This window comes from Plecotus auritus, assembly GCF_963455305.1.
Source record: "Plecotus auritus genome assembly, chromosome: 7".
Taxonomy (NCBI): Eukaryota; Metazoa; Chordata; class Mammalia; order Chiroptera; family Vespertilionidae; genus Plecotus; species Plecotus auritus.
In genome coordinates, this window is record NC_137774.1 from 100,168,584 (window position 1) to 100,189,092 (window position 20,509).

At 42.2% G+C, this 20,509-nt stretch overlaps 1 protein-coding gene across 6 annotated transcripts in view; it reads left to right on the forward strand.

Annotated features, from left to right (window-relative positions):
• Positions 1–388: 388 nt before the first annotated feature.
• CEP120 (centrosomal protein 120) overlaps positions 389–20,509 on the forward strand; it is a 64,954-nt gene continuing 44,833 nt past the window's right edge. Inside the window, exons 1-6 of one of the 6 annotated variants that reach the window (XM_080679899.1) lie at positions 389–575; positions 826–903; positions 6,931–7,087; positions 8,663–8,777; positions 12,248–12,389; positions 19,889–20,037. In XM_080679899.1, coding sequence (XP_080536025.1) covers positions 855–903; positions 6,931–7,087; positions 8,663–8,777; positions 12,248–12,389; positions 19,889–20,037 — 612 coding nt within the window. In that variant the 5' untranslated portion in view covers positions 389–575; positions 826–854. Of the gene's footprint in view, positions 576–822; positions 1,224–6,930; positions 7,088–8,662; positions 8,778–12,247; positions 12,390–19,888; positions 20,038–20,509 lie in introns of all 6 variants that reach the window. The other 5 variants (XM_080679895.1, XM_080679896.1, XM_080679900.1 and 2 more) reach the window with 5 other exon arrangements.

Here is a 20,509-nt window from a genome sequence, read left to right on the forward strand (position 1 = left end):
CGGTTACAGTAATTACTGTATTGACGCTACTTGTTTTCAAAGCTTGCAACGTTGAGGTGCCGCGTCAGGACAATTTTAGAGTTCAGACTTAAGTCATTATTTTTCTGTGATTTGACCTTTAGGCAGTGTTGACCCTGGAGCCCTGAAAAGAGCTGGATTTCTTTTTTTAGATCTCTGTTGATACGTTTCCCAGGTTGTGTCCCGGGCATAAAGCAGAGAATGCACTACACTCACACCCCCGGTAGGGGAACCACTGGCAGCGTTCACTGCAGCGGTGCGCCTGCGCAGCTGGTTCCCACCAACTCGCCCGCCATCCCCCGTCCGGCTAGCAGGGGGCGCTGTGAGGTAATGGACCAGGCCTCTCCCTAGGGTTCTGGAACCGAGTGCAAAAGGGCAGGAGGCGAGGCGGGCTGAGGGGCGTTCTATCCCTGATCGCGCTGGTCTCTATCGCCCTTTGTCCTCCAGCCTCCCCGGGCACTGGGCCTGCGGGCCTGGTTGCTAGGCGGAAGCGGGGCGCGGCGGCGGCCGTGGCGGCGGCCCGGGCGTTTGAAAAGCGGCTACGCAGGCGGCAAAAGGTCCTCAGGCGGCGGGTCGCCCCTGGTTGCAGACTGGCCCGGCGGGTGGCAGAGCCGCTGTTTGCCTTGAGTCGGGCAGGGTTAGAAGCCGGGCTGGCGGCCCGGGGTCGGGGAGCCGGGCGCGCTGCAGGCGGCGGCGGGGCCGGGCCGCGGAGCTGGGGCCGGGCGGCGGGGTCGGGAGCGAGCGGTGGGGGTCTCGCCAGGGGTCGCGGGTCACCCGAAACTCACCCAGGCCCCTTCCCTCCAGCAGACCCCGCCTGCGGGCCGCAGACCGCGACCATGGCCTCCAAATCCGACCAGCTGCTCATCGTCGTGTCCATCCTAGAAGGTGAGCGGCCCAGGACTTCCTTTGCAAGTGCTGCTTCCTGAATGCTAACAGTGGTTGTGTGAACCCTGAGGACCTTGTCATCTCCGCTTCCGTGGTCCCCAAAGACTTGTTCAGAGTTGTACGTGGTGAGGCCTGTTAGGCAATTGATTTAAAAGTCTCTCGGGGGAGTCGGAGCGCTATTAAGGAGAGGTGGTATTTAGCGCGCCGGCCGCAGCCCCAGAGAATGGAGGAAAAACGATTTCCAGCCGCAGCCTGTCGATGACTTTCACTTAGGAGCCGAGAGTGTGCCTGGAAAGCACGTTCTGTTCAGCGACCTTCCGGTAAAGGCATTTTTGCAAGAATTTTCCTTTGACTCGAATACGTGTTCCTGCCGTTTCAGAGGATTGTGGAGGCCATTGCCCTTGCAGGTCTTGATGGAGGACTTGGAGGTTGTCAAGAGGGTCTGTTACACATGCCTTGTCGTTTGTGTTTGTTGGAGAGTCCTTGAGTGCCGGGCTCTGTGCTGGGAATGGAAGGGTAAACTAGTGCTGGTTCTAAAAGCTAGGAATGGAGGATGTGTCAACAAATATTTAATGGGGTAAGGAAGAGGGGACCACCTTTTGGAGCGGGGGGGAGGTTCCCTGGAGGAGGTGAAGTTTATTTGGTCCCTAAAGGGTGGTTAGGGATTTGTCAGGTGAAAAAAGGGAGGAAGGGGCCTCCCGGGCAAAGGGAAGCGCTAAGTGCACTTAAGGTGTCGAAAAGCAAGGCATGTTCTGTGATTTTTTGTGGGGTGAGAGGGAAGCAAACACTGTAAACCCCCGATTTTTGAGTTTTGGAACAGTAGAATGACAAGAAACCATAAGGAGTTGGGATAGTTTTAACTGTCAGGTTACTAATTGTTGAAAGTCATAGGACTGAAATCCCATTGTCGTTTTGTTAACAAAAGCCTTTGGACTTAGCGCTGTATCCCATGCTATGAGGATATGGAAATAGGAGGCACCCTCTTTCCATTCCAGGATGTGGGGGTCTTGTCTACTTGGGAGTATCAAGTCAGTGTGCAGGCAGGACACAATATGTTGGGTATGTACTATCTTGAATATGTATGATATGAGCTATAAACATACGTTTGGGGGATGGGTGGGAATGATGGCTGAAGTGCTCTGAATGGTAAGCTTTAGATAGGTGGACAGAAGAGAGTCATTCCAGGCGATTGGACAACCAGGGCGATGTGGGCATGAGCATGGTAGGTGGGACGGTGAAGAGGTAGCGGATGAGCGGGGTAGGTAGGGGAAGGTGAATATTTAGGAATATGGTGAGAAATAAGCTTGTGTAACTAGAGTGAACAGGCCTTGAAGGATCTTGAAAGACAAATAGTTTGATGTGCTAAATAACAGAGAGGCGTGATGTATTCCCAGGCAGGCTAAAGTTTTTTGCAAGTTTAGTAGCAGCGTGCGGGGTCGAGAACCTGGAATCAGGGATGTCAGTTAGGTGTTGCCACAAACAAATCTAAAGCTGGCATTTGGTCCTCCCTCCAAACTGTTCCTCCTCTTGTGTTTGTATTTCTATTCATCAAAACCACGCCGTTATTTCAAGCCCAGAACCTGGGAGTCATCCTCTTCCTCTCTATCCCCAACTTCCAAATTGTCACCAAGAGTTGTTGCTTTTATTTTTAAAATAATAGCAGATGGTTCATAGAAACTTTAAATAAATGAGCTTCCGTTGTGAGTGCCCTAGTTTGGGGTCCTCATTATCTACCTAATCTATTGTAATAATATTTCATAAGTGTTTTCTTCCTTTCTAGAAAATACCTCCCGTTCACCTTACTACCTGGGGATACTCTTTCTGAAATGCATATCCCATTTTCTTAAAATCCTTCAGTGTCCTAAAGGATAATGTCTGTATTTCTTAGAATAGCATACCCTTTATGGAAGACCACTTGCATTCCTTTCAGCCTTCTCCCTTCCTGCCACCTATTCATGTGTTCCCAGCCCTTCAACTATATGTATTGAACTGCTTGCAATTTCTTGACGACACTTCTAGAAATGCCCTTTCTTCAAAAGAAAATGACTGGGTTTCTACCACGAGCAGGATTTGAGCCATGTACCGAATTTTAAGGATGAAAAAGACAGGGTTTCTGTTCTCAAGGTGTTCCTTGTCTTTGGGATGAGGCAGGTACCTAGTTATTGTACTACATAGCCTCTGTTCTCAAGCTTTTTGGAGGTCATCCTTATGATAGTCTGAAAATATAGGTTTTTTGACATGTGAAATTCATTTGGGGAACCTAGTGATATTTTAGAGCAACTAAAAATGAGGTCCAGAGAGAAACTTCTGTGAGTGCTAATTGGGAGAGCCAGGCCATATGTAGCAAGATTCCTACTGGGGAGTTCAGTGAGAGCCTCAGGTGAAATTCACAGGTTTGCAATCAAGGTGTTTCTTAGCTTAATTGCTAACTAAGCTTGTACCAGGGTGAGGAGCAGCAGGGATGAATTTATTTGTGATTAAAAGACCTTAACCAAGATCTGCCTCACCAGACCTACAAACAGGTTGACTGTAAGATTCTTGCTGCTTCTTCCTTAGTTCTTTAGCTTTCTGTTTTTAGTGTTTTATTTCTTTCCAAGACCTTCCATTCCTTGAGGGCAAGTACTCTGTTTTACTTTTTTTTACATCCCATCATCTGACATCATACCTGTCTCTGAACATGCCTTTGGTAAACAGTGAAGAAACAGGGTCAGGCAGTACAAATGAAATGTGATGCATAGATAGAACGCTTAATATTTCTTGCAAATATACAACATTGTCCTTGAGAACAAAATGAGTGAATACATGTGTTTATTTTCCTTTAGCTAATTTGCAAAATTTTATTAACTGTTAACAAAAAAATCAATATACAGATAAATTTGTTTTATTTGCTAATTTGATTATTTCCTAACTCTCCAGATGACTTTGTTCTATAGTACTTTGTACTGGTATAGTAATATCTAAAATTGGTGTAATGACATTTTTAATTCTTTATTTCTAAATGTTGAGATTATTGTTGCTCGGGGTGTTAACAAAGGGCAACAGCATTGACATTAACTGTGATCTTGTTAGAGTACGGACTCTCAGGCCCATCCTAGACCTATTGAACCTGTCTACAGTTTTAGAGGGTGCCAGGTGATTCATAGGTACATTCATAGTGTTTGAGAAGCACTAGTTTATAAATTATAGCTTTAAATTTGATTAATGTTTTTTATGAACACTGATTTTGAGTGCATATGTGAATATGTGTGTTAGCAAGGTAGTTTATTGAATATATGAAAAGTCAACTACTCTTAATATATATGTAATCAGTTTTTAAAGTACATCTACACTAATAAAAGAGAAACATGCAAATTGACCGTACCTCCGCTACACCCACAAGCCATGCCCACCAGCCAATCAGGAGCAAGTATGCAAATTAACCCAACCAAGATGGCTGCGGTCACGGAGTGAACAGGAGTCTTGGGTTTCCCCGGCAATGGAGGAAACCAAGCTTCCTGCCTGCTCTGGCCGGCCCTGGCCTCCGCTCAAGGCTACAAAGTTTCAATTGTAGAAGATAAATAAATCCCAGATACCAGGGCCTCCACTTAGGTTGCTGGGGTGCGTGGCCAGCCTGCAAACCACCACAGGCTCCTTGCCCAGGCCACCCCACGCCCCAAGGGAACCCCCACCCTGATCCAGGACACCCTTCAGGGCAAACCAGCCGGCCCCCACCCGTGCACCAGGCCTCTATCCTCCTATCTAATAAAAGAGCAACTGAAAATGAGGTCCAGAGATATGCAAATTGACTGTCACTCCAACACACAAGATGACTGCCCCCATGTGGTCAAAGATGGCTGCCCCCATGTGGACACAAGATGGCTGCCACAAGATGGCCAGCAGGGGAGGGCAGTTGGGAGGGACCAGGCCTGCAAGGGAGGGCAGTTGGAGGTGATCAAGCCTGCAGGGGAGGGCAGTTAGGGGTGACCAGGCCGGCAGAGGAAGGAAGTTGGGGGCGACCGGGCCTACAGGGAAGGGCAGTTGCGGGGGACCCAGGACTGCAGGGGAGGGCAGTTGGGGGTGACCAGGCCTGCAGGGGAGGGCAGTTAGGGGCAAACAGGCTGCAGGGGAGCAGTTAGGCATCAATCAGGCTGGCAGGGGAGTGGTTAGGGGGTGATCAGGTTGGCAGGCAGAAGCAGTTAGGGGCAATCAGGAAGGCAGGCAGGCGAGCAGTTGAGAGCCAGCAGTCCTGGATTGTGAGAGGGATGTCCCACTGCCCGTTTATGCCCGATCCTACCGGACATCCCTCAAGAGGTCCCAGATTGGAGAGGGTGCAGGCTAGGCTGAGGGACAGCCCCTGCCCCCCATGTGCACGAATTTCATGCACCGGGCCTCTAGTGCTAAATAATCATATTTGATTTTTGTATACTTTTTTAGTTTTGTTAATCCTCACTCGAGGATATTTTTTCTTTTTTTTTTTAGAGAGTGGAAGGGAGGGAGGGGGAGATATTCTATCTAATAAAGAAGGAATATGCAAATTGACTATCATGCCGTTACAAGATGGCTGCGCCCACAGCGGAGGCAGGGATCCCATAACGCAAGATGGCTGCGTCCACGATGGAGGCCGAGTTTCCATAACAAGCCTTAACGAGCAATCAGCAGGGACCTGAGGCTGTGTGGCATTGGGCCGGGGCAGGGGACCTGAGGCTGCGCTCCCTGCCTGGTGGGGCTTGACTGGGGACCTCAGGCCGTGCCCCTTGCCCCAGTGCCAGGCCGGGGGACCTGAGGCCGCACCACCTGTCTGCGGGCTTGACGGGAGACCTCAGGCTGTGCCCCCACCCTGGCGCCAGGCTGGGGGACCTCAGACCATGCCCCCTGCGCGGCAGGGCTTGACGGGGTACCTCAGGCCGCATCCCCCGCCTGGTGGAGCTTGCCAGGGGACCTCCGGCCGTGTCCCCTGCCCGAGGGACTTGACGGGGGACCTCAAGGTGCGCCCCCCCCCTGGCCTGGGCCTGGGGATCTCAGGCCATGCGCCCCGCCTGGAGGGGCTTGACGGGGACCTCAAGGCATGCCCCCTGCCCCAGCCCGGGCTGGTGGACCTCAGGCCACTCCCCAAGCCCCGGTGCCAGGCCAGGCAACCTGAGGCTGCGCCCCCCAACCCGGCGGGCTTGACAGGGGTGGGGCCGGCCGGGTATGGATCTAGCCTAATGAAGGTGGGGCCAGCCAGGTCTAGGTCTTGTGAGATTTCGAGGTGCATGTGAGTGGGCGGGGACTTGACTCTGGTTTCCGTGGCATGCCCCAGACTCTGACAGGAGGAAGATTTTCATATACATTTTACTAATTTTCTTTCATCTGACACTTCTATTATAGAGAAAGGGCAAATAGCAATATTAAAATATTTCCTCTAATTCAGTGGTTCTCAACCTTTCTAATGCCGTGACCCTTTAATACAGTTCCTCATGTTGTGGTGACCCCCAACCATAAAATTATTTTCGTTGCTACTTCATAACTGTGTAATTTTGCTACTGTTAGGAATCGTAATGTAAATATCTGTGTTTTCTGATGGTCTTAGGCGACCCTGCTAGCGGTTCTCAACCTGTGAGTCACGACCCACAGGTTGAGAACCGCTGCTCTAGAGCCTGAGACCATTGGAAAACACAGATATTTACATTACGATTCATAACAGTAGCAAAATTACAGTTATGAAGTAGCAACGAAAATAATTTTATGGTTGGGGGTCACCACAACATGAGGAACTGTATTAAAGGGTCGCGGCATTAGAAAGGTTGAGAACCACTGCTCTAATTAATTCCCTTTTAATGTGCACGAATTTCGTGCACCGGGTCACTAGTATATATACAGTATGTAGAGTGAGAGAGAGAGAAACACGGGTGTGAGCGAGACATGTCAATTGGTTGCCTCCTGCACGCTCCCAGGAATCAGACCCAGGACCCTTCGGGGCACAGACCATTGCTCTAACCACTGAGCAGCCGACCAGCCAGGGCTGAGTTTTGTATACTTTTATTAATCTGAATACTCTTTTTTTTCCAGGTCGCCATTTCCCCAAACGTCCAAAGCATATGCTTGTAGTAGAAGCAAAGTTTGATGGAGAACAGTTGGCTACTGATCCTGTGGACCACATTGACCAGCCAGAATTTGCTACCGAGTTAGCCTGGGAAATTGACAGGAAAGCACTGCATCAGCACAGGTGGCTGTTGTTTTCAATTTGTTCTGTTCTTTTTCAGGCTGTTGTAAACAAATTTATATATGTATATTATTAGATTATAGTAATAAAAAAACACTCAAATATTATTATTAATGTGCCAGGAAATTTTGAAAGTAATTCATATAAAAATCAGAACAATTCTATGAATAGATATTATTATATCCCCCGCATTATAGATGAGAAACCTGAGGCCTAAGAGGTGAAGTAACTTGTCCTGAGTCAGCTAGATAGTGGTAGAGCCCAGGCAATCCAGCACCAGAGCCTACCTAAGTTTTCAGCCACTATACCTGAATTTTTTTTTTTTTTTTTTTGCTAATGTCTGAGACAATAGATATTCTAGAAGTGCTATAATAATGCCTACCCAATATTAAATATGCTTTGGAATTCATTGCAATTTCTATTTATCATATATTTTACCTGGCTCGCCAAGGACATAGAGATATGTATATAGTACAATTATATAAAGGTCTCTCTAATTAATTTTACACTTAATTTTAGACAAACACTTTATTAGTATATAAAGCAGACTGTAAGTTATAGTGTCTTATTTATTTCATGAACTCTGATGACCAGAAGTAGGCAAGAACACTGACACTTTTATTTTTAAAAGGATTTAAAATATATTTCCCCTGGGAAACACACAATCACTTCAGTACTTAGTACTAAATCAAAACAAAATTCAAAGTTAAAAATTAGAGCAATAAGAAATTTACTTCCTTTTTTTGCTAGATCAGTCCAGGTTTATTTATAAGGGAATTAAATTCTTAGAGAATATCATAATTTTGTATTTGCTTTCAGTGACTTCTGGAATATTTACCTAGACAGAGTCCTGATATAAGATATTTGTGCTTACATTGGTGATTGTTTTTACATTTTTTGTTAGTGCTCACCAGTACCATTCTGAATAAATGTATAGGCCAAGAAAATAATACAGATAAAATGAATATATTAATGACGATTTTTGTGCCAAGTGCAGGTTTCACAGTCATCTCACTAGATAAAAATGATGACAAAATTTAATCAGCTTACCGAAAGAGCCAGTATAGATATTCCAGATGCAAAAAAGCCCATGCTGTACCAGTCAGGGCCATGCTTACAGGACATTGTCTTGTATTAAGTTACATTGCTGTTGATTTTAATAGCTTATGATTTTATGGTGCCTAATTCCTTACTTTATTTTGGTTTTTAGCTATCAAAAGAATTATAAGCCTATGTGTATATTTGTAGTTGTATGTGTGTGACTATATAAGAAAAACAATTTAAAATCAATCTTAATGAATAGTGGTAATTTTTTACTTCAAAAGATTTCCATACATTACAGAAGCTTGAAAAACATTGACCTAGATGACAGCCTCTTAGATGAGACACTAAGATTTTGACATGTTTTATAAATAGTTGGTATATAGATAAGTAGATTAATAGTTCTTGCCAGTTGAAGAGTTTTTCACAAAATATGGAATCTTGATAGTAGTAGGCAGCTTTGTCAAGGGTAGTATAAAATCAGTTCAATATTAAGTGAAAGCCGTTTTACTTATCACCTGAATTGTTACGTTACAGGCTACAGCGTACTCCTATCAAACTCCAGTGTTTTGCCTTGGATGCTTTGACTTCAGCCAAGGAAACTATAGGTTACATTCTTCTAGACTTAAGAACTGCTCAAGAAACAAAGCAGGTATTTCCCTTTTGATGTTTGTTACTGATTATGTTAGGCAGTTGTTTATTTTTCAAAATGTACCAATCAGATTGATGAGAAGGGCACGGAATACTGGGCCTGATGGATTATGGGCTTGAAAGGCAGATCTTATGTTCTAGTTTGGCAGTTTCCTTTAGAAAATCCTGATCTTCTAATAATTTCATTGACTAGAACTATCATTCTCAAAGAAACTTTTCTTGGAGCTCAAAGCTATGTTACCTTGAGCTTAACATCTGCAACTCCTGGGCTTTGCTTTTACGGTGGTCCTCTTCCACTGTCCCTTGCTTCAGTGAATGGTCACCATCTCCTTTCAGTTCTATAAGCTAGAAATACAGAATCTTCCTTGTCAACCCAGTTTTCTGCCTCTTTCCAGTTAGTTTTTCCCCTCCCGATTCACCTACTATTCTGCATTTTCCCTGTTGAACCTAAGCCACCATCGTTTCTTATCTTGGCTGTCATACTAGCCTTCTAACTGGTTTCCCTGCTTCTTACTCCTTGCCTTCCCTACATAATAGAGAGAGTGAACTTATTGTAGCCCACTTAATGCAATGTAAACAGCCTCCTCTCATCCTACTAAAAAAAATAAAAAGAAATAAAGAGAACTCTGGGTCCTTATTTCTGTGTTAGTGCTTTTTGTTATTGAAAATATTTTTTCTTATGTTTGTTTGAGTATCTTTTAGCCTTTTTGTACATTATTGACTTTAAATGTTTATTTTTAGTTTTTCTTCATGTCTTTGTTTTGTTACAGTTTTTTAAAGAAAGTAAGGTAAAAATATCTTTTTTATTTTAAAGTTCTCTCCTCTTGATTTGAATCTTAAGTTAGGATTTTGTGAAGAAAAATTTATCTGTTACTAACATTTTTGATATTTGCAAATGAGCCAATCAACCTGGCCCAAATTCAGAATGATTCAAAAGAAACTGAATTTTTAAAATGCTTTAAAAGAGGACTTGTTTATCCCCAATCCTTGGATACTCATCACCAATCTGCTCTTAGGTCCTAAAAAGGTTTTTCTTCTTTAGTCTTGAACTCAGAACTAGGGGCCATGCTTGTGCCCCGATGTTTCTCTTATCCAACTTCTCTGCTGCAACTTGCAAGTGTCCAGAAGACACTTCTACAGTCACTTTGGTTACAGAGAAGGTCATTCCTTTTAGGAGGAGGGTATCTGAGAGGACATCATTCAGAGGAGCCTCTGAATGCTCTTGGCATTTCTTTTCTCCTTATCTCATTCTTTTTTAAAATATATTTTTATTGATTTCAGAGAGGAAGGAAGAGGGAGGGAGAGAGAGAAACATCAATGATGAGAGACAATCATTGATTGGCTGCCTCCTGCATGCTCCCTACTGGGGATCGAACCTGAAACCCAGGCATGTGCCCTTGACCAGAATTGAACCTATTGAACCTGGGACCCTTCAGTCCACAGGCCGACGCTCTATCCACTAAGGCTCCTTATCTCTTTCTTGAGGATAGTTCATCATCATATTAGTGATTGGAAGTTAAGGAGAAGTGTTTTAAAATTACATTATTTTTAGGAAAACCAATTGTTGTCTTGCTTATGAAAACCAATTGTTGTCTTATTCTTTTGTTTGCCAGCAGAAATATATGAAGTTGGTCAGTAAAATATTTGAAATTAAAAATAATGTTATTTTCTGTAAATAAATATCCATATATATAAAAGCCCAGCAACCAAACGGCGGAACAGCCAGTTGCTATGATGCGCACTGTGGCAGCCAACCGGCCCAGTCCGGGCCCCGATCAGCCCTCCCAACCTTCTGTGGCCCTTTGCCCCCCTACCTAATCGGGAACAGGGCCAACCGGCCAACTGCCAATGGCCCCTTCCCCCACTGGCCCAGCCCCCTACTGGCCCCCATTGGGTCTGGCTGGCCTGACCCCAACCGTGCATGAATTTGTGCACCGGCCTCTAGTAAACAGAAAAATCCAGATTTATTTTTCTGAGTTATATAACAAAAATAGATCATAAAGTCTACAAGTAGATAAAAATATTTTTTTTCAGGCTTGTACTAAAAATTAGAAAATATTTGTCATAAGGATAATAACAAACAAATTTTTTCTTAAAAAGTACCACATAAAAGTACCTCAACAAATTAGGAATTTTTGTCTTAAAAAAAAATACTCAACTTGGTTGTGAATTTTTAAAAATCTGTGGCCTAGTTAATCCTATTTTGCTTAGAAACAACTTATCGAACCAAAACAGCAGTTTTTGGTTTTGATCAGTGTAAGCACCAGACCATGCCTTGATAGAACAGTGGTCAGAGCAAGAATGCTGTTTCTAGGTATTGAGATGGTGCCCTGTTGACCAGTGGTTCCTGCACTCGTGATACACGTGGTCCTAGGCCAGGGGTGGGCAAACTTTTTGAATCGAGGGCCACAATGGGTTCTTAAACTGGACCGGACAGCCGGAACAAAAGCATGGATGGAGTGTTTGTGTGAACTAATATAAATTCAAAGTAAAGGAGCGGAGAGGAGAGCAAGAGAACCGGATAGAACAGCCAGATCCGGCCCGCGGGCCGTAGTTTGCCCAAGGCTGTCCTAGGCCATGAGATTTTGAAGGCTGGTTTTGGTACTAGAATTTCTGAGGTTACTCTCGGGGGGGGGGGGAATACTCAGGTAATTTAAGATACCTTATCTTGTGAGAAAGACTTTATATGTTAACACATTGCAGGCGGATGATGAGCATTCTCGTGTTTTCATATTACACAGTGTTTTACATAAATGTTAAAGGCACGTCTTAAAATTAAATATCCATTGCATTTTGAAGTTATTTATTACATGTTCTTACAAGCTAATATCTTTTTAAAGTATGATACTTTGTAAACGGTTTTTGTACTCGTTCAATAGAAACTTATTTGGCCACTGGGTAAAGCTAGCAATAGAACTACTGGTGCACAATGTGTTAATGTCAATCAAATACATGGTTCAGAATTCAGAACTCAACTATTAGACTTTTAGTATTTTGTTAATTTTTTGTTATTGTTAATATTAAACTTTCTTTTCCTTGTTTGATGTAAACAGAACAAAGCAGAAATGTGCCAGGCAGAAAAGGTAAAATACAAAAAGTGAAAAATTATGGTTTAGGGAAATGCAAAATTGGTAGTCTTTTTTTATTGTTGTTTAAGTGATGGGTAATTGGGGACATAAGAGTAAAGATAGAAATATATTGTGTGTTTTTTTTAATATATTGTCTGTTGAAGCATAGGAATAGGAGCAAGAAAGACACCCTAAACTTTTACTTCAAGAGGAAATTCTGTTAGCCTCATAAACAGGATTAATTTCTTTTGAGGAAAATGTGGAAAAAATATTTTAATAGAGGAGGAAATACTGAGAAATGACAGGAAATATATTTAGAACCTTATAGAATATTTCCCACTACTGTTTATTCCCTATTAACTATTATGGTTTTTTGTTGTTTTGTTTTGCTATTATTCTCCAGGCACCAAAATGGTACCAGTTGCTGAGCAATAAATACACCAGGTTCAAGTGTGAGATACAGATAAGCATTGCTTTGGAAACAGATTCAAAGGCACCAGTGGATAGTTTTAAGGCAAAGGGAGCTCCCCCTCGAGATGGAAAAGGTTTGTGCATCATCTCTAAGGTGAAGTCGCATCTGTGGATTAGAACTTTAGGAAGGGTGGTGGGGGTATGTGTAGGAAGATAGGTGCAGGAGTGTAAACTGATTTTGATTTTATTCTAGTCTATCAGGCAAATGTTGTGACCTTGTTACACAAGCAGCTGTTGTTGCTCTTAGCTCTTGTTTACATAGCTTAGAAATTAGGAAAGATTTTCTTTTTTTTTTTATTTGATATATAACAGAACAAAGTAAAATTTTGCATTGTTTTTAAAAATTGCTTGGGAAATTTTCTTCCTAGGATGAGTGCAGGAAAGCCAAAAATAGTTATGCTCTTCTCTACTAACTATAGTTTAACAAAACTTTCATTTGTTTTTTAATTACTAAGTTTTATTTTTTAGAACAGTTTTAGGTTCACAGAAAAATTGCAAAGTATAGAGTGTTCCCATATAAATCTGTCCTCACACAAATACACCTCCCACATTATCAACATCCCTCACAGAGTGGTACATTCATTATAATTGATGAATCTACATTGACACATCATTATCACCCAAGGTTCATAGTTTATGCAAGGGTTCATTCTTGGTGTTGTACATTCTATATGTTTTGACAGATGTGTAATGACATAACTATTCTGTTAGATTATAGTATCTAACAATAGTTTCACTGCCCTAAAAATCCTCTGTGCTCTGCTTGTTCATCACTACCTACCCTCTAACCGTGGGCAACCACTGATATTTTTTTATCTCCATAGTGTCACATTGTTAATTATACTGTATATTAACTTTTCAGATTGTACTCTTTCACTTAGTAATATGCATTTAAGGTTCTTTCAGGTCTATTCATGCCTTTTTAGCACTGAATAATATTGCATTATCTGGATGTACCACAGTTTCTTTATCCACTCACTGAAGAACATCTTGGTTGTTTCCATGTTTTGGCAATTAGGAATATCCATTCAGCTACCGTACACCTTTTGATTGGAGCATTTAATCCATTTACATTTAGGGTTATTATTGAGAGGTACTTATTTATAGCCATTTTAATTCTGTATGGCTAGGTGTCTCTCTCTGTTTCTTCTCAGCAATCCCTTTAGCATTTCTTGTAATGCTGGCTTGGTAGTGATGAACTCCTTTAGCCTTTTTTTGCCTGGGAAGCTCTTTATTTGACCGTCTATTTTGAATGATAGCCTTGCTGGATATAGTAATCTTGGTCTCAGATCCTTGCTTTTGATTACCTTGAGCACTTCATGCCATTCCCTTCTGGCCTGTAGACTTTCTGATGAGAAATCAGGTGTCAGCCTTATAGGAACTCCTTTATAGGTAACAGTTTTCTCTTGCCGCCTTTAAGATTCTTTGTCTTTAATTTTTAGCATTTTAATTATGATGTGTCTGGGGGTGGGTCTGTTTGGGTTATTCTTGCTTGGGGTTCTCTGTGCCTCCTGAACTTGTGTAACTTTTTCCTTTACCAGGTTAGGGAAGTTTTCTACCATTATTTCTTCAGACACCTTTTTTATTCCTTTCTCCCTTCTGCCTCATCTGGCATCTAATATTGTTACATTGTCCCACAGCTCCCTTAAGCTGTCCTCCTGATTTTTAACTGTTTTTTCTTTTTGGTTCTCTAATTGAGTGATATTTTCAACTCTGTCTTCTAATTCACTGATTGATCCTCAGCTTCCCCTAATCTGCTGTGTATTCCTTCCAATGTGTTCTTTATTTGTGTTATGTCATTCTTTATCTCAGACTGTTCTTTTTTCATAGTTACTATATCATCTTTCATACTGTTGAGCATTTTTACCATCATGACTCTGAACTCTGTTTCAGTTAAATTTCTTATCTCTGCTTCATTTATCTCTTCTTCTGGAGAATTCTCTAGTTCTTTCATTTGGGGGTTGTTTCTTTGTTTCCTCATTTTGGTTGTCTGTTTGGGTTTGTGACTAGGTTTTAGGTAGATCCTCTACATCTCAATTTCTAGTGCAGGACAGTGTTAAAGGCTGTTTCTGACTAATGGATCAGGCAAAGACTCAAAGCCTCCAGAGACCACCTCGGTATACAGACTAATAGGATTCTGACTTGAACTGCCCCCAGGCAATCGTCCTCAGGTGTGGCAAGAATTTTTCAACAGGGTGGGGCAGTTGCTTCTGCCTGGAGCCTAATTGTTACTTTTAATCTCTTCAGTGGCCTCAAGGCAAGGAGTTTTTCAATAAGATGTGTCCGACTGTCTTTTCCCCAGGCAAGGCAGATGTCTCTGTGGGAAAGATGTCCTCCACTGCGTGAGGGAATGACTGAGCCCAGGAAACTTGGGGTGTCTGCCTTCTGAGCTCTATCCCTCAAGTCCCCAGTCCTGGGTTCTGCTTTCACAGCTCCAGGCCCCTTCATCCTCCCTCTGCCAGAGCATAAGGTGGGTGGCTCCACAGGAAATTTTTGTGCAGTCGCCCTTCAAGAGCGTGCCCGAACTTTCAGCTGCCACTGCCTGGCAGAGAGCTCCCACTGCTTTTCACAGCTAGATGTCATGTGGGTACCCTCCTCAGTTTGGTGCTCTGTGCTGGGGAGCCCAGCTTCGGGATTAGATCCCAGAGTTCTCATTGGCACCCCCCACACAGCTGAGATATCTCTGTGGGACTTCAGTTGCCGTCTGTGCGTGCCCAGCCAGCCTTTTCGTGCCTCCACCCCTCCTACCAGTCTCTATGCGGTCTCCACCTTCGGTCCTTGGGTATCAGGGTTCTCTCCTGTGAGTTTTCCATTGGTTATTCAGGAAGCCTTTCTGTATTTCAGTTGTAATTCCAGCTTGTTCCTGGGAGCATGTCTGTGCAGCATCCACCTACTCTGCCACCATTTTTAATCTCCTTGGCAATTAGGATAAAGTAGTTATTAATAATCCTGTGAAGGTTTTTGTGTGGATATAAGTTTTCATTTCATTTGGGTAAATACCAAGGAGTATGATTATTGAATCTCATGATCAGAGTATTTAAAAAAAAAAATCCACACCCGAGGATATGTTTTTATTGGTTTTTAGAGAGGGAGGAATACAAAGAAAAACATCAGTGTGAGGGAGAAACAGTGATTGGTTGCCTCCCATAAGCCCGCCAACTGGGGATCAAACTGCAACCTAGGTATGTGCCCTGACCAGAAATCAAACCAGCCACTTTTTGGAGACAAGGCTCCAACCAACTGAGCCACCCAGCCAAGGCAAGTATGTTTAGTTTTATAAGAAATTGCCAAACTATCTTCCAAAGTGGATGTACCATTTTGCATTCCCACTGGCAATGAATAAGAAGAGTTTCTATTGCTACACATCCATGTCAGCATTTTGTGTTTTGGTGTTTTGAATTTTGGCCATAGATGGGTAGTGGTATCTCATTGTTTTAATTTGTAATTCTGTAACAATATATGGTGTTAATATCTTTTCATATGATAACTTTTCATACTTGCCATCTGTATATCTTTTTTTTTTAAATATATTTTATTAATTTTTTACAGAGAGGAAGAGAGAGGAGAGGGATAGAGAGCTAGAAACATCGATGAGAGAGAAACATCGATCAGCTGCCTCCTGCACACCTCCCACTGGGGATGTGCCCGCAACCAAAGTACATGCCCTTGACCGGAATCGAACCTGGGACCTTTCAGTCCGCAGACCGACGGTCTATCCACTGAGCCAAACCGGTTTCGGCTGTATATCTTTTTTGATGAGGTGTCTCTTCAGGTCTTTTGCCCACTTTTATTTTTTTTAAAAAAAAATTTTATTGATTTTTTACGGAGAGGAAGGGAGAGGGATAGAGAGTTAGAAACATCAATGAGAGAGAAACATCGATCAGCTTCCTCCTGCACACCCTCTACTGGGGATGTGCCTGCAACCAAGGTACATACCCTTGAATAGAATCGAACCTGGGACCCTTGAGTCCGCAGGCCGACGCTCTATCCACTGAGCCAAACCGGTTAGGGTTTTTACCCACTTTTAATCAGTTTATTTTGTTATTGTTGTATTTTAAGAGTTCTTAATTTACAGTTCATTATCTGTATATTGGTGAGATCATATACTGGTGAATTCTCTAATTGCATATATTTTGCAAATATTTTTCCCAGTCTGTGACTTGTTTTCTCATTCTCTTGATATTGTCTTTAGTAGAGAAGTTTTTTTAAATGTTAACGAAATCCAGCTCATCACTTCTTTCATGGATCGTGCCTTTGGTATTATATCTAAAAAGTCATCACCATATCCAAAGTCATCTAGCTTTCTCCTGTGTTTTCTTTCAGGAGGAGTCTTACAGGTTTTTGTATTACATTTAGGACTATGATCCATTTTGAATCAATCTTTGTGAAGGCTGCAAGGTCCGGGTCTAGATTTATTTATTTATTTATTTATTTATTTATTTATTTATTTATTATCTATCTAACTAACTAACTAACTAACTAACTAACTAACATGTGGATGTCCAGTTTTTCCAGCACCATTTGTTGAAAAGACTGTCTTTGCTCATATTGCCTTTGCTCCTTTGTCAGAGATCATTTGCACCACAGTCTTGATTACTATAGCTTTATAGTAAGTCTTGAATTTGAGAATGTATGAATCTTCCAGCTTTAGTTGTTCTCCTTCAGTATTAAGTTTCCCATCTGGGTCTTTTGCTTGTCATATAAGCTGGAGATGAACTTATCAATGTCCACAAAATAACTTGCTGGGATTTGTATTGGGATTGCATTGAATCTATAGATCAAGTTGGGAAGAAATGACATCTTGACAGTATTGAGTTGTCTTGAGCATGGAATATCCCTTCATTTATTTTTTTTATTATTTTTTAAATATATTTTTATTGACTTTTTACAGAGAGGAAGGGAGAGAGATAGAGAGCCAGAAACATGGATGAGAGAGAAACATCAACCAGCTTCCTCCTGCACGCCCCCTACTGGGGATTGAGCCTGCAACCAAGGTACATACCCTCGACCAGAATCGAACCCGAGACCCATCAGTCCACAGCCCGACGCTCTATCCACTGAGCCAAACCAGTCAGGGCTCCCTTCATTTATTTAGTTCTTTTTTCATTTTGTTCATCAGTTTTGTAGTTTTCCTCATATAGATTATGTACATATTTTGTTAGGTTTATTTGTTTTGGGTGTTGACATAAATGATGTTTTTTTTATTTTCAAATTCCACTTCATTATTGGTTTATAGGAAAGCAGTTGGCTTTTATAGGTTAATCTTGTATCCTGCAGCCTTTTTAATAGCTTATTTTTGGTTCCAGGAGATTTTTGTTGAGGCTTTCCATAGATGGATAATCTACATAGTCATATCATCTGTAGATAAAGACAGTTTTATGTCTCCCTCCAATCTGCATGCCTTTTATTTCTTTTGCATGCGAATTAGCTAGGACTTCCTGTATGATACTGAAAAGCTGTAGTGAAAGGGGACTTCCTTTCCTTTTTCCTGATCTTAGTGGGGAAGTTTCTCACCATTGAGTATGGTAGCTGTAGATGTTTTATAGATGTTCTGTCAAGTTGAAGAAGTCACTATTTGTAGTTTTCTGAGAGTGTTTTATCATGAATGAATGTTGAATTTTGTCAAATGCTTTTCTGCATCTATAGACATGATCATGTGGTTTATCTTTTTTAGCCTGTTGATGTAATGGATTACATTAATAGATTTTTGAAATCCCATGTGGTGGTGGTGCATATTTTTTTTTATACATTGCTGGACTCGATTGGCTAATATTTTGTTAAGGATTTTTGCATCTATGCTTATGAGAGATACTGCTCTGTTGTTTTCTCGTAATGTCTTTTTCTGGTTTTAATGTTAGAGAGTATTCCCTCTGTTTATATTTTCTGAAAAAGATTGTAGACAGTTGGTGTCCAGTTGATGCTTGAACAATGTGGGGCGGCGATTTTCAACCTTTTTTCATCCCATGGCACATATAAACTAATTACTATACTTAATGTGGCACACCAAAAAATGTATTTTTTGTTGATCTGACAAAAAAATAGGTACATTTTTTATTCATTCACACTGGGTGGCTATTATTGTGTTGGCTGTTACATTTTTTTTTTTTTTTTTTGACAATCTAAAGGAAAAGATAGTCAGGTATTGCATGTTTAAAAATTCTTGTGGCGCCCTAACCAGTTTGGCTCAGTGGATAGAGCAGCCGTGGGCAAACTACGGCCCGTGGGCCGGATCTGGCCCGTTTGGCTGTTCTATCCGGCCCGCGGAGCCGAAAGAGCGGAGGGTTCTCTTGCTCTCCCCTCCGCTCCTTTACTTTGAATTTATATTAGTTCACACAAACACTCCATCCATGCTTTTGTTCCGGCCCTCTGGTCCAGTTTAAGAACCCATTGTGGCCCTCGAGTCAAAAAGTTTGCCCACCCCTGGGATAAAGCGTTGGCCTGCAGACTCAAAGGTCCCAGGTTTGATTCTGATCAAGGGCATGTACCTTGGTTGCGGGCACATCCCCAGTAGGAGGTGTGCAGGAGGCAGCTGATGGATGTTTCTCTCTCGTCGATGTTTCTAACTCTCTATCCCTCTCCCTTCCTCTCTGTAAAAATCAATAAAATATATTAAACAAATTATTGTGGCACTCTGGCTGAAAATCACTGATGTTGGGGATAGGGGCGCTAACCCCCATGCCATCAAAAATCTGTTTTACCTAAGTTGGTCTTTAGCATAGTAGAATTCCCAGTTGTGGATCTAAAATACAGTTGACCCTTGAACAACATAAGTTTAAATCTGCATATAGGTGTCCCTCTCCATACTGAAACCTATTTGATTATATCAGTTCTCCTCTCAAAATTATTCCATCTTTTTCTCTTACTCTTAGAAAACTATCCAGATGGTTTTTTAAACATGGCATTGAAGAAGACCCTGATATGGCTTCTATGTATCCCCCCAGCCTCACCTCTTTTATGTCAGTCCTACAGCTCATCAGTCTGTTACCACATGCTTTCTCTTGCTTCTGAGTGTACATATTACTCCTTCTGCCTAGAATACATTTTCATTCCCTCATTCTCTATTCAGTCACCTTTCTCTTTTTAGCCAAATTTTTCAATACCTTTTCTGTGTGGATTATTAAATTGAAGTTTTAAAAAGGTTGTCTTGCCCTACCTGGTTTGGTTCAGTGGATGGAGCATCGGCCTGCGGACTGAAGGGTCCCAGGTTCGATTCTGGTTGGGGGCACATGCCTGGGTTGTGGGCTCGATCCCCTGTGTGGGGCGTGCAAGAGGCAGCCAATCAATGATTCTCTCTCATCATTGATGTTTCCATCTCTCTCTCCCTCCCCCTTCCTCTCTGAAATCAATAAAAATATATTTAAAAAAAAGGTTGCCTTATTTCAAAATATGACTTTTATGTGCAGAAAGAAAATGGTGGTTATACATAAAAATCAATGGGAACCTTACTCTTACTGAGATAGGAACTGTTTCCAGAAAACTAGCAAGCAAATAAAACAATATAATTAGCTTTCAGAATCTTTTAATGGTTTATGGCAAACTACAATGTAATTTAATTGTGTTTTTCTCCATAAAGTACCTGCTAGCCTGCCTGGACTTGACCCCAAGGACATTATGGCCGTGCTGAATGAGGAAGGAGGCTACCATCAGATTGGACCAGCAGAGTCTTGCACTGACTTCTTCCTTATGTCAGTGACCATAGCATTTGCCACCCAGTTGGAGCAGGTGACATTTTTTTAGTCATAGCTTAATAATTGTTGGGTCTGGTATTTACAAATTAGCCTGTTAGTATTTCTTGGATGCAGCACAGCAAGCAACCTGAATATCGGTATATTTTCTTCAGTCCCGTGGAGGTGACACAGGGGCCCAGGTTGCTCTGTGAACACAGTTTGCATCACAGCTGAGGGACATAGAACTTGGGGAATACACCACTTTTATTGTTTGCAGTCCTGGTCTTTGTCTGGAAGACATGTTACCTTAGCTCAAGGTTACTGGCTGCATAAGCAGCCCTAGGAAATGGGTGAGGGTGGTCAGGGACTTGCAGTCTTGGCACAGTCAGAAAAATATGTGCAGGGGTGCTTGGGGCCCATGGCAGATTGCCTCTTCCCCAAATGGCTCAACATGAAATTCTAAGTTATTCCATACATTGTCCTTCTCAGGATCAAGCCCAGTGTTTTTTGAAATTATGTTGGCCTAG